General features: G+C 38.9%; 1 protein-coding gene across 11 annotated transcripts in view; it reads right to left on the bottom strand.

The window, feature by feature from the left end:
- LOC106090474 (hemicentin-1) overlaps nucleotides 1–14850 on the bottom strand; it is a 1337150-nt gene that overhangs the window by 77042 nt on the left and 1245258 nt on the right. For all 11 annotated transcript variants that reach the window (XM_059367960.1, XM_059367994.1, XM_059368012.1 and 8 more), the window contains 5 exons: nucleotides 11109–11224; nucleotides 9822–10200; nucleotides 2814–2943; nucleotides 2283–2378; nucleotides 1931–2089 (listed from right to left, as the gene is read on the bottom strand). In XM_059367960.1, coding sequence (XP_059223943.1) covers nucleotides 1931–2089; nucleotides 2283–2378; nucleotides 2814–2943; nucleotides 9822–10200; nucleotides 11109–11224 — 880 coding nt within the window. The remainder of the gene's footprint in view (nucleotides 1–1930; nucleotides 2090–2282; nucleotides 2379–2813; nucleotides 2944–9821; nucleotides 10201–11108; nucleotides 11225–14850) is intronic.

Below are 14850 nucleotides of genomic sequence, written 5' to 3'. Positions count from 1 at the left end.
AGTCACTAGAGGGCACAATTCTTGCAAGACTTGGCTTAAATTTTGCATATGCTATGACTTCCAGTATATGTGTAAGTGAAGACCCTAAATCACGAGATAGGCATATTTGGCGGAAACCAACGTAGCGCAGAGGTTAACATATCTGCCGATGATGTTGAACGATTGGGTTCGAATCCTGGCGATAACATCAAAAACAAAGTTTCAGCGGTAGAGGAGAGGATAACCCTCCTAATGCTGTCGATATTTGTGAGGTACTGTGCCAGGTTAAAACTTCTCCTTAAAGGAGTGTCACACTGAGGCATGCCGTTCGGACTCGCCTATAAAAAGATTCCCCTTATCGTTGACCTCAAAACATAAATCTAACACTTCTCCTAAAGCTTAAATATCCGATTCCTATTTCATTTCCAGCTATCTTTCATCCGTTTTGGATGATTTTTGGTGGTGGGGTTTCCCAAGACACTTTATCCCCCATATTATCCCCCATATTATCAGATAGGTAAGCTTTTCATTTGAGTCCCATAGTGTGAGTAATGGCCTACATGTCAGCTTCAGGGAATATTGAAGGTGGGGTTGCCCCAAGACACCTGACCGCAAAATTCAATATCTGATTTGGGCTCTCCTCCCAAGGACCTTTTATAAGAGCCTCATGTCATTCTGATCGACTCACATGGCCTTTGGAAATCGTTTTGGGGTAAACAGCGGCCCACAGACATTTGGCGCCAAATTTAAATATCAGATTCAGATTCGTACTCTACCACCAAATACCTTTCATTTGACACCCCTTTAGTCATAATAGAGTCAGATGTACATTTGATTGGGTTTGGAGATGGTAGCTTCCCTTAGTGACCTGACTCTAAACTTTTATATCAGATCGTGTTTTTGAGTTAATATACCTGCCCGTGCCGGAAATCCGACGTTTTGGAAAAATAATATAAGGGGGATCCTCCCCTTTCTGATATCAAAAAATCCAGTACCCTATTTTCACAGTGTATGCCATTTTCTGCACATTTAATTGAAATTGAAAGCGCAAACATTAGTGGAAGAAGACACTTCAAATTGGTGTTGGAAATTGGAAGAATGGCCTTGATACCATATCAGCGACGGATCAAATCGCCTAGTGGAATGGGCCCCCCAAAACTCACACACTGATACAATACAATCTGTCCTTTAAGTGATTGCTTCCTATTGGCTAACGATGCCAGTTATCTATTTGTCTGTGTGCCCGTCTGTTGTAATCACGCTACAGTCTTCAAAATTTGAGATATTAAGTTGAAATTTGACAGACCCATATTTTTCTATTCGCAGGAAAAATCCTTGAATGGGCCATATCGGACCATATTTGGATATAGCGGCCATATAGTCCGATCTGCAGATCTAGGGTCTTATGACCATAAAAGCGTAATTTTTTGTCATATTCCGCTGAAAATTTAAACAGTGTGTTGGTTTGGATCCCCAACGTGCAACTTGATTATGGTCCATAACGGACCATATTACCATAGAGCTGTCATACAGTATAATTCCGATTTCGTTGAAATTTTAAACAGTGAGTTGTTAAAGCCTCCTGGCGAACCTGAATATGGTCCAGATCGGATTACATTTAGCTGCCATAAAGACCAATTAGAGTATTAAGCCCATAAAAACGGCATTTATTACACGATTTCCCTGAAATTTTAAACTGTGAGTTGAAGTCTTGTGCCATAAAAATAGGATTTATTGCCCGATTTCGGTGATACTGTGACTTGAATAAAAGTTCTCGGCACCTGAATCCAATATGATCCAGTACAGCCCATAATTGGATATAACTATTGGAGTGGAGTCATAATAAAGCAGGATGATGAATATATTCATGGGTATCCAAAATTCGGCACGGCCGAACTTAATACGTTTTTACTTGTTTTAAATTATTTCTATATGATGGTGCAATACTTACATTGAACATCGATTACTGTCTCAGCGGTACTTCGCCCATGTTTATTAAACGCCACACAAGTGTAACGGCCACTCTCGTTGCGCGTCATGCCAGTATTGATGATCAAAGCACTGCCCTGTATAAGGGGTTTGTCATTGAAATGCCATTCATAAGTGGGCTCTGAAAAAAATTAAACAAGCGCACAGAAATAAGACCAAAAAAAATATATAAACATTAAATTTATAAACAAAAAGTTTGTTTTTAGACAAAAGGCTTTATTCCCCTTATAAAAAAGAAAAGGGTGGTGGGGAAAGGGTGGTAGCAACCCTTTTGAAAATATATATTCCCAGCCTCGCGGCAAAATGCCACTTACCCGGATTAGCTCTCGATTTGCACATGACACGTCCTGGTGTTGTTTCCTCCGCTACATAAACGACTTCTTCTGATACAGTGGTATTATCGGGGGCATCTGTCAAATGGTGGAAAAAATTATTCAAACAGTTCACATAGAATAGCCAAAGTCCCAAAGAGCATAGCCCAACCACAAAAAAACATAAAGCCAAACCACCAAAAATATGGGCTATAAGCAAAAAATGTATGCATACATACATATACAAATATTTTTATTTTATTTTTTTAAGCAAATCCTCCCTGAAATGACTCCAACAGCAAACTGACACATATGTCAAAGGGAATTTTTTTTTGAAATTTCCACTGAGCCACTGAAAAATGTTGTCATTGTTGGTTATTGGATGGCAGGGTATATTATCTTGATTCCTTAACCCCCTGTTGGTATTTATTGTTGTTGGTATGGCATTTATGTTATTTTGTTGATTTTTCCACAGTTATAAAAAACACATAACAAAATGCTCCATTACTTTTGAAAAAACGCCTGAAAACTTACATTCAATACTGAAATATGTGGCACTTTTTATACCCGGTCCCACAGCGTTGCCAGTTGAAATGCAAGTATAATTGGCATTATCTCCTTCGATGTCAAATTTGTTATTTGGCCAATTGGACATATTAAAATGCTGAAAGCGTTCAAATACAAAACAAACCATGAATATATTTAAAAATACCACATGAGTTCAGGGAAAAACAGAGTAAATGCATGAATAAAGTCATATATTGAGATTTAAATGTTTATAAATTCATGATTAAAATGGAAACGAGTTACAAAGACCTGGTCAACATAAAAAAGTACTTCGTTAGGGCAAGTTAATATAACAGCCTTCGAACCTTGGCAAAAAATATTACCTGACCATGATTGTAAACCCAGAGAAATTAGCCTGTTGATATCAGTAATCACTGTCTGCTGATATTAAATTAAACAAGTAAAAGCGTGCTAAGTTCGGCCGGACCGAATCTTATATACCCTCCACCATGGATCGTATTTGACGAGTTCTTTTCCCGGCATCTCTTTTTAGGCAAAAAAAAAAGGATATAAGAAAAGATTTGCTCTGCTATTAGAGCGATATCAAGATATGGTCCGGTTTGGACCACAATTAAATTATATTATGTTGGAGACCTGTGTAAAATGTCAGCCAATTCGAACAAGAATTGCGCCCTTTGTGGGCTCGAGAAGTAAAATAGAGAGATCGACCATAATAAACACGTATGTTAATGGTCATGAGAGAATCCGTCGTACAAAATTTCAGGCAAATCGGATAATAATTGCAACCTCTAGAGGCTCAAGAAGTCAAGATCCCAGATCGGTTTCCAAGATTCGGCCCGGCCGAACTTAGCCGTGCCGAATCTTGCGAACCCACCACCATGGATTCTGCTAAAAATTAATATAAAATATATTTAGTTGAAGGGCATAATTTTATTCTACATACCAAACCAGCAAAAATTAAAGCTTCTAGGAACCGAACAAGGATGATCGAGGTTCTGCTTTAAATGGGAGCTATAACAGGTTATAGACTGATATATACCGTATTTGGCACTGTTGATGGAGGTCATAACGGATCATCGCATGCTAAATTTCAGCCAAATCGTACAAAAATTGCGGCTTGTTAGGGCTCAAGAAGTCGAATCTGAAGATCGGTTTATATGGGAGCTATGTCTACATCTGATCCGATATGGCCCATTTGCAATCCCCAACGACCTACATCGATTTTAAGTATATGTGCAAAATTTCAAGCTGCCATCGTGATTTCGACAGACGGATGGACGGACGCGGGGAAGGACGGACGCAGGGAAGGACGGACGCAGGGAAGGACGGACGGATGCACGAACGGACGGACGCACGGATGGACATAGATCAATAATATATATACTTTATGGGGTCTTAGATGACTATTTCGAGGTGTTTCAAACGGAATGACTAGATTAGTATACCCCCATCCTATGGAGGTGGATAAAAAAATTCGCCAATTTTAGACGTTTTTTTTTAAGTGCATAAATACTACTTCTGTATTACACGGATTTACGCTTAAACCACTTTCGGTAACCTATTTCGCTTTCGCACTTAGAGCTTCCTGAAGCATAACTCTAAGAGTGTTTGAAAACTTTCCCCTAATTGTGAAAATTTTAGTGCAATTTTTTTAACAAGTTTGACGTGGATTAACTCTATAACAGTGCATCGATTAACTTAATTCAGTTTTTGGCAATGAAGCTCCATCAAATACCAGTGTTTATCGATGGTATGGTTAATTCAACCGATTTCGTAGTTCACTCCATGACGAATTTCGTGCAAAATCGTCATGTGACCCTTCTTGAGATTGAGACAACATTAGGCATTAGTGGGACCAACATACATTCAATATTGCATGAACATTTTACGTTGTATCCCACACAATTTGTCAATCGCTCAAAAAAGGCTCGTGTCGATTGGTCGAAAGAAATACCCAAAAAGTATGAAATAACTGTAATTTTGAGCACTCAAAAACATCGATTTTATGAGTCATCCGCGGTAAAGCCCTGACTTAGCACCGAATGACTTCTTTTTATTCCCGTACGTAAATAATAAAATGAGAGGTCAACGTTTTTCGACACATGAAGAAGCGGTTGATGCGTTCAGAATGCATGTTCTTTATTTCTTTTTTTTTCTTTTTTTTTTCTTTTAACGTAACCAACACGCAGGGGATGTCCCCTACATATGTAGTGCATTACGTTGGCAATTAGGAAAGTTAAGGGTTGGAGTGGGGAAAGAGGGAGTAGTGTTTATTGATATTCGTCTTAAATTTCTGAACGTCAATGACGGTGGGAATGATATGAGCCGGAAGTCGATTAATGCGAATGGTTCGGGCGAAAAATGAATTTTCTCGGTAATGCATGGTTCGGTCGACTGGCCAATCAATTACAAACGGGTGTGAGTTCCTGGCAAGTCTTGTATTCCTGGTGTGCATCCTAACGTCAGGGATAAGAATACGAATATCCCTGGAACACATGCCATTACGATGTTCAAGAGAAGCAATAGAGTTGGATACCCTACTGTCCCAAATCAACACCATCGATTTCCGTTGAACCCGGTCAAGTAGCTCCAAGGATGGTTTTGGAGCTCCATATATGCGAGTTGTATTCCATCCTCGGCCTGATGTAGGAGGTATAGATATTGAGAAGATCAGAAGAGGTGAAACATAGTAGTAGGTCAGTGAATCGCTTGCGAGACAAGAAACAGCACTGCGTCTTCTGTGTATTAAAGTCTACTCTGTTCATACTACCTCACTCGGAAATGGCCAACAAATCCTGGGAGAGCGTCTCATCCATAATGGGCCTCCTGTCCACAATTTCTTGAGGACTGGGCCTATGGTCGAATAAATATGAATGATACAGACTACTGTCATCGGCAAATGAGTAGACTGAGTTCGAAGTCTGACCCAATAGATCGTAAATGAAAATAAGAACAAGGGAAGGGGAAAGGACAGAGCCTTGTGGCACACCTGCGCTTAATGTATACTCATCTGATGAGAACCCATCTACAACAACTCGTATAGTGCTATCTCTGAGAAAGCTCGATGTAAATCGAACGGATTTATTACCGACACTAAAAGCAACAAACTTTGATAAATGTGCACCGTGCCATACCCTATCAAATGCCTTGGAGATATCCAAAGTCACAACCTTACTCTCACCAAACTGGTGGATAGAGCGAGGAGCATATCGCAATTGGCCGGTAATTCGCAGGGTTGTTCGCCCCACTTTTTTGGCGATGGGCTGAACATTTGCAACATTTCAACGCGCCGGGAAAACTCCCGCATGGTTAGCAAGGTTGAAAAGGTTGCATAGTGGACGATCAAGCGTCGAAAAACACTTAAAAAGGATAAGTGTTGATATACCGTCCGGGCCCGGAGATTTGTTAACGACGAAATCCGCAAGGACCCTTTTAACTCCACGTGTTCGAAATAATATCTGAGGCATCGAACTAGGTACACAAACAGTCACGGGAAGTTGTTGATTTCTAAACGGCAAGGAAGAATTTTCTGCAAAAATTTCAGTCAGTAGATTAGTCTTATCAACCGGGTCAGTGAATACCTGATGATCCTTAACAAGAGTTGAGATTGCTGATGGGTTGCCTTTTTCTCCCTCTAGCGACTCCAGAAGTAAAGATCCGAGATCGGTTTAAATGAGAGCTATATCAGGTTATTAACCGATTTGGACCATACTTGGCAGGGTTGTGGCAAGTTAAAATAAATCCTCGTAAAATACTTATCCAAATCGGATAAGTGTTCATGCAAAATTTGAACCAAATCGTATAAGAATTGGACTCTCCAGAGGCTCAAGACTAAGAATGTCAAGACGGCAAAGAATATATGTACTATATTGGGTCTCAGATCAACATTTCGATATGTTACAAATGGAATGACGAAATTGGTATACCACCATTCTATGGCGGATAGTATAAAAAGATTTGCTAATCTAGACATTTCGTTTGTAGCACTTCGAAATATTCGCCTAAGACCCCATTAAGTATATATATTCTTGATCGTCTCAACCTTCCGAGTCGATCTAGCCATGTCCATGTCAAAATAAAGATAGCGGTCTAACGCGTAAAGCTAACCGCTTAAATTTTGCGCAGATACCCACTATTGATGTAGGTCGTTGGGGATTGAAATATAAACCGATCTCCTGATTTGAATTCTTGAGTCCCTGGAAGCCGCCATTTGGCTGAAACTTTGTACATAGTGTTCTGTTATGACATCCCATATAAAACAGTCTCCCGATTACCCTTGTTCGGTTCCTAGAATATTTAATTATTACTGATTTGACAAAAGTTTGGTATGTAGAATAAAATTATGCCCTTCAACTAAATTGTTGAAGGTGGTGGGTTCCGAACATTCGACTCGGCCGAACTTAGCGCGCTTTTACTTGTTAAATATTTCATATGCATTCTTTTTTATTCTTTTTCGGTCCTTATTATCATTTTCTCCACCTTTCCCGAAAAATAAACTTTTTTAACCCATTTCGTTTTATTATGAAAAATATTGCTTTCCATTAATTCACTTCATAATCATCGACTTTCTAAGTGTTTTTTCTCCTCTCTGCATTTCTTCATCATTATAACATGATGAGTATCGAGAACTTCAAGGAGCATCAAAGAACGTTTTTCTTTACAAGAGACAATTTATTACTTTAATTTATCTCAATTACAGAATTTTTAGGCAAAGCCAAGTTGTTGTGCTCTAAATAGAGAAAAAAAGAGAGAACACCTGCTGTGGGGGCGACAAATGGAGATGCTACCTGGTTACATCTGTTTTGAATCAAAGGCAGCAGAAATGGTATGCACATACGTATAAACATACATAATCGTGTGCATTCCTTAATGCTTCTTACTATGATTCATGTGCATATACAGCATGGGGATTTTACACATAGAAAAAAGGTTAACAAAGCCAAATATAGCTTTGGTAATATTCCAAAATACAACATTTTTGGCATTCTTTATTTTAAAAAAGTCAATGTATTTCCATATAAAATGCCCATATATTTCCATATACTTCTAACTGCTCTTACAAGAATTGAAGACAAAGTCAGCATTTTTATTCTTTATAAGTAAATGCAATTTGCCCATGAACATTCCGTTAAAAAACAGGGGCAAACTTCCCACATATCAATAAGTGCTGTCCGATTCAAATTTAAGCTCAATGATAAGAGGCCTCCTATTTTGAGACGAGTGCGAGTGGTGGGTAGCAGTGCGACATCTCTTTGAGGAGAAGTTTTTATATGGCTGCCATAACATTTTTATACCCTCCACCATAAGAGGGTATAAAAATGTTATGGCAGCCATGTTTGTAACTACTCGAAATATTCGTCTGAGACCCCATAAAGTATATATATTCTTGATCGTCGTGACATTTTATGTCGATCTAGCCATGTCCGTCCGTCTGTCCGTCCGTCCGTCCGTCCGTCCGTCCGTCTGTCTGTCGAAAGCACACTAACTTCCGAAGGAGTAAAGCTAGCCGCTTGAAATTTTGCACAAATACTCCTTATTAGTGTAGGTCGGTTGGTATTGTAAATGGGCCATATCGGTCCATGTTTTGATATAGCTGTCATATAAACCGATCTTGGGTCTTGAATTCTTGAGCCTCTAGAGGGCGCAATTCTTATCCGATTTGAATGAATTTTGGCACGACGTGTTTTGTTATAATATCTAACAACTGTGCTAAGTATGGTTCAAATCGGTTCATAACCTGATATAGCTGCCATATAAACCGATCTTGGGACTTGACTTCTTGACACTCTGGAGGGCGCAATTCTTATCCGATTTGAATGAATTTTGACCCGACGTGTTTTGTTATGATATCCAACAACTGTGCCTAGTATGGTTCAAATCGGTTGATAACCTGATATAGCTGTCATATAAACCGATCTTGGGTCTTGACTTCTTGAGCCTCTAGAGTGCGCAATTCTTATACGATTTGAATGAAATTTCGCACGACGTGTTCTGTCATGATATCCAACATCTGTGCCAAGAATGGTTCAAATCGATTCATAACCTGATATAGCTGCCATATAAACCGATCTTGGGTCTAGACTTCTTGAGCCTCTAGAGGGCGCAATTCTTATCCGATTTGAATGAATTTTGGCCCGACGTGTTCTGTTATGATATCCAACAACTGTGCCAAGTATAATTCAAATCGGCCAATAACCTGATATAGATGTCATATAAACCGATCTGGGATCTTGACTTCTTGAGCCTGTAGAGGTCGCAATTATTATACGATTTGCCTGAAATATTGTACGACGGATTCTCTCATGACCGTCAACATACGTGTTTATTATGGTCTGAATCGGTCAATAGCCCGATACAGCTCCCATATAAATCGATCTCTCTATTTTACTTCTTGAGCCCCCAAAGGGCGCAATTATTATTCGAATTGACTGACATTTTACACAGCTCTCCAACATATAATTTAATTGTGGTCCAAACCGGACCATATCTTGATATCGCTCTAATAGCAGAGCAAATCTTTTCTTATATCCTTTTTGCCTAAGAAGAGATGTCGTGAAAAGAACTCGACAAATGCGATCCATGGTGGAGGGTATATAAGATTCGGCGCGGCCGAACTTAGCACGCTTTTACTTGTTTCAAATGGCATAGTTCCTCACAAATGTCGCCAGCAGGGAACAGGGAGGGGATATCCACCGCCCAATTTTTCATGTGAAATTCTCGCCAGGATACGAACCCATGCATTCAGCGTCATAGATGGACATGCTAACCTCTGCGCTACTGTGGCCTCCTATGTTATATATAAAGGGAATTTTTGGTTTTACAAAAAAAAATCTTTTTTTTTCTCTGTGGGTTCTCTTTAATTTTCGCATTTAAATATTAAATTTATAAACGATAAACAACATATTGTTCTTCCATTCTGTTTGCAGTCAGTCTGCTTTACAGCAAACTCTTATTGTATCTCTTTTTAAAAATTTCCCTGAGTGTATTCTTTATGTTTCTTTGCTGTGTACTTACCAGCACCGAGAGCATACTCTCAAAGTCACCCGTTGCCGGTGAAGCATCCATGTACTTGTCTTTGACAAAATACCGTGTATCATTTTTCTCAATGGGGACACCATCCTTCAGCCAGGATATCTCACAGCGTGGCACACACTCAATGCGACACGTTAGATTTGCATTGCGTGATGTATGCAGCATACCCGTGTATGGGGGCAGATTCTTGATGAAAAATGGCGGAGCATGTACTTCCAAATTGACTGTGGCTATGGCACCTTTGCCGCCGGCATTCATGGCATAGCACGAGTAGTTGGTGCGACTGTCGAGACCCACAGGCTCTATAGTATAATCCTTGGTGTCCGAGGAGGAGGCACGACCGCCACGCAGCCAACGGAAACTGGATGGGGGCAATTTGGGACGAGCATTAAATGAGAATTTACCCATTTTGCGATAAAATTCAAGCGATGATTGCATTGTGGACGATGACATAGAGACGGATGCCATTGCACGGGAGCCAAAGTCATTGTCATTGTAAGGCAGTTGTTGTTGTTGATGGTTCGTCAGCAATGTTAAGATTTGTGATTGCGGTGAGAATGATGTCAAAGTAAGTAGAGAACAGGGAGAATTGTTTGTAAAATCAATTAGAAGATGCGTTTCTTTAAACTCATGCTTGGTTTTAGCCAAAGCACTATGCGACGAAGTATGTCCCTCACGAAAACCCCCATCATCAGACAATGCATCAACCTCACCACGCTCCTGTAATTGTTCATAAGCTGGTGGTGGACGTGGATGTTGTTGATGAAGGTGATTGTGGTGTGTTGAATTGTTATGGTCGTTGTGGTTGTTGTTGTTTTTATGGGTTTTGGTGGAATGATTGTCAATTGGGCCGTGACGTTTTTGAAAATGTTCGCCAATTATAGCTTCATAAGCTTCTTCAATTTCAGAAGCTGTCAAAGCCTGTATTGTGTAAAAGTGAATTTGTGATGATGGTGATGATAATTTTGGTAGTGTTGGTAATGTTCGTTGTGATGATGTTGGTGCTTGTGATGAAACTTTGATTGAGCTTTAGTTTGCAAACCATAAAAATTAAGGCAAGCAATGAAAACCAGGAATTATGATGGATTTATAAAATAAATGATTTCATTGTAATGGTGTTGGTTGATGAAGACGTTAGGGTGTGAACAAAAAAAGGATAATATTAAGGATATTATTGTTATTTTTGTAAGGGTTAAAATGATAGTTTACACATGGTATACTGTAAAATAGTGTGTTAATGCCAAGTTTCAAAAGAGCTGCAATACAAACCTATTTGTTTCGGGATAACCTGGATCATCGACTGAGCAGGAGAATGTAACACTCTTCTTCTTAACGGCTATCAACGGAAAATGAGCTATGGTGGCTGGACCTGGTTCATAAAGGACCTGAAAAAGGGAATAGGAGGAAAATCGATATATATATATATATAGATTTCAGTAAACAAGGTTTCAATTGTTGAAAAATACATAGTATTGCCTATTTTAGGGATAAAAATGCTTTAGAGAAATTAAAAAAAGTGAAAACACGAACTGTTCTGTTGCGACTTCCAATAACTGTACCAAGTATGGTCTAAGTCGGTCTATAACCTGATAAAGCTCCCATAAAAACCGATTCCACGTCTGGAACCCCTGGAAGCGGCAATTTTTGTGCGATGGGGCTAAAATATAGCATGGAGTGTTCTGTTATGACTTTCAACAACTGTCCCAAGTACGATCCAAATAGGCCTATAACCTGATATAGCTGACATATTAACCGAAGCCACGATTAAATTTTTTGAGCCCTTAGAAGCCGCACTGCGTGTTTTTTCATGACTTCCAAAAACTGTGCCAATTGCAGTCGAAATATTAATCTGATCGATATATTAATCTGACATCCCATGAGGTACATACATTCTTGTTCGTTTTGATTACGGTCGAACGAATAACGATATCCGCGTGAAATTTTACACAGAAAATTTTTTATCGATGAAGGTCGCTGGAGATTTCAAATGGCCCATATAGCTTAAGATTTGGATATAACTTTCATCAGGAACGTAGCCAATGGGGGGGGGGGGTTCTAGGGACCCAAAATGATTTTGTTTAAAGAAATAATTCAAACTCAATTTATTCAAAACCAAAATTTTCAGTAAAATTTTTTAAAATGCCAAAATTTCATATTTCTAATCATCACAAAGAAAACATTTTGCTGAGGCCAGGGAAGCCTTCAAAATATTTTCTCAAGTACAAAATTGTAATGAAATTCTTAGCAAAAACAAAATTTTTTCTAAACAAAATTTTAATAACGTTTTTCTACAGATAAAATTTCAGCGTAACAGTCTCTAATGACACAAATTCAGAACGGGCCGAACCCCCTTCAAAATTATTTTTTAAAGACAAAGTCTCTTTAAAAATGTTTTTTTAAGGACAAAATTTGTATAAATTGTCTCTAAAATTTCGGCGTAACATTCTCTTATGACAAAACTTCAGAACGGGCTGGACCCCCTTTAAAATTATTTTTTATACCCTCCACCATAAGATGGGGGGTATACTAATTTCGTCATTCTGTTTGTAACTACTCGAAATATTCGTCTGAGACCCCATAAAGTATATATATTCTTGATCGTCGCGACATTTTATGTCGATCTAGCCATGTCCGTCCGTCTGTCCGTCCGTCTGTCCGTCCGTCTGTCCATCCGTCTGTCCGTCCGTCCGTCCGTCTGTCTGTCGAAAGCACGCTAACTTCCGAAGGAGTAAAGCTAGCCGCTTGAAATTTTGCACAAATACTTCTTATTAGTGTAGGTCGGTTGGTATTGTAAATGGGCCATATCGGTCCATGTTTTGATATAGCTGCCATATAAACCGATCTTGGGTCTTCACTTCTTGAGCCTCTAGAGTGCGCAATTCTTATCCGATTGGAATGAAATTTTGCACGACGTGTTTTGCTATGATATCCAACAACTGTGCCAAGTATAGTTCAAATCGGTCCATAACCTAATATAGCTGCCATATAAACCGATCTTGGGTCCTGACTTCTTGAGCCTCTAGAGTGCGCAATTCTTATCCGATTGGAATGGAATTTCGCACGACGTGTTTTGTTATGATATCCAACAACTGTGCCAAGTATGGTTCAAATCGGTTTATAACCTGATATAGCTGCCATATAAACCGATCTTGGGTCTTGACTTCTTGAGCCTCTAGAGGGCACAATTCTTATCCAATTTGAATGAATTTTTGCACGAAGTATTTCGTTACGATTTCCAACAACTGTGCCAAGTTTGGTTGAAATCGGTCCATAACATGATATAGCTGTCATATAAACAGATCTGGGGATTTGACTTCTTGAGCTTCTAGAGGGCGCAATTCTTATCCGATCAGAATGAAATTTTGCACGACGTATTTTATTGTTACTTTCAACAACTGTGTCAAATAAGGTTCAAATCGGTTCATAACCTGATAAAGCTGCCATATAAACCCATCTGGGATCTTGACTTCTTGACCCCTAGAGGTCGTAATTTTTATCCGATATGCCTGAAATCGGTCTATAGCCCGATACAGATCCCATATAAATCGTTCTCTCTTTTTTACTTCGTGAGCCCCAATGGGCGCAATTCTTATACGAATTGGCTGAAATTTTACACAGGTCTCCAACATATAATTTAATTGTGGTCCGAACCGGACCATATCTTGATATCGTTTTAATAGCAGAGCAACTCTTTTCTTATATCCTTTTTGCCTAAGAAGAGATGCCGGGAAAAGAACTCGACAAATGCGATCCATGGTGAAGGGTATATAAGATTTGGCCCGGCCGAACTTAGCACTTGTTAAAGACAAAATTTCTTTAAAATTTTTTAGACAACATTTTAATTTAAATGTCTCCAACGACAAAATTTTTATAAAAATTGTCCGGCTTTAGACCATTGTTTAATGCTTTTTTCTTAAGACAAATTTGAATGAATTTGTTTTTAAGGACTAAATTTCCCCGAAAAGCTCTCTAAAGGCAACCTAACCTCGAGATAACTTTTTAAAGTCAAAATTTCAATAAAATACACTACATTTTGCATGAATTATGCTTATCTGTAACAAACAAGATTTTCCAAAAATGTTTTCTTTAGGAAAATTTCAATGAATATTTTTAAAGGCAAAATTTTAACCCACTATGCCTGTCCCTCTATTCCGTTGTCCGAATTCATATTCATGATTTAGAGAATTTATATTGACGTAGCAATTTTTATACCCTTCACCATAGGATAGGGGTATACCAAGTTCGTCATTCGGTTTGTAACACCTCGATATAAGCGTCGGAGACCCCATAAAGTATATATATATATATATTCTTGATCGTCATGTCATTTTAAGTCGAAACAGCCATGCCCTTGACTTCTTGAGCCTCTAGAGGACGCAATTCTCGTCCGATTTGACAGAAATTAATTTTGAAACTGCGATAAGTATGGCTTAAATCGGTCCATGTTTTAATATAGCTGCCATAGAAACCGATCTTGGGTCTTGACTTCTTGAGTCTCTAGAGGGCGCAATTCTCGTCTGATTTGACTGAAATTTCGCACGTGGTGTTTTGGTATGAATCGGTCCATATTTTGATATAGCTGCCATATAAACCGATCTTGGATCTTGACTTCATGAACCCATAGAGCGCGCCATTCTCATCCGATTTGGCTAAAATTTTGCATGATTTGTTGCGTTATGACTTCCAATAACTGTGCTGAGTATAGCGCAAATCGGTACCTAAACTGATATAGCTGCCATATAAACCGATCTGGGATCTTGACTTCTTGAGCCTCTAGAAGGCGCAATTCTTATCCGATTTGGCAGAAATTTTGTATATCGGCTTCTCTCATGACCTTCAACATACGTGTCTAATATGGTCTGAATCGATCAATAGCTTGATACAGCTCCCATATAAACCGATCTCCCAATTTTGCTTCTTGAGCCCCTACAAGGCGCAATTGTTATCAGAATGAACTGAAATATTACATGACTTCTACAATGTTCAGCATTATGGTCCGGATCGGACTATA

Source organism: Stomoxys calcitrans, chromosome 1 (genome assembly GCF_963082655.1).
Source record: "Stomoxys calcitrans chromosome 1, idStoCalc2.1, whole genome shotgun sequence".
Lineage (NCBI taxonomy): Eukaryota > Metazoa > Arthropoda > Insecta > Diptera > Muscidae > Stomoxys > Stomoxys calcitrans.
Note: the sequence above shows the minus strand (reverse complement) of the source record. Positions and strands in the feature narration are given on the sequence as shown.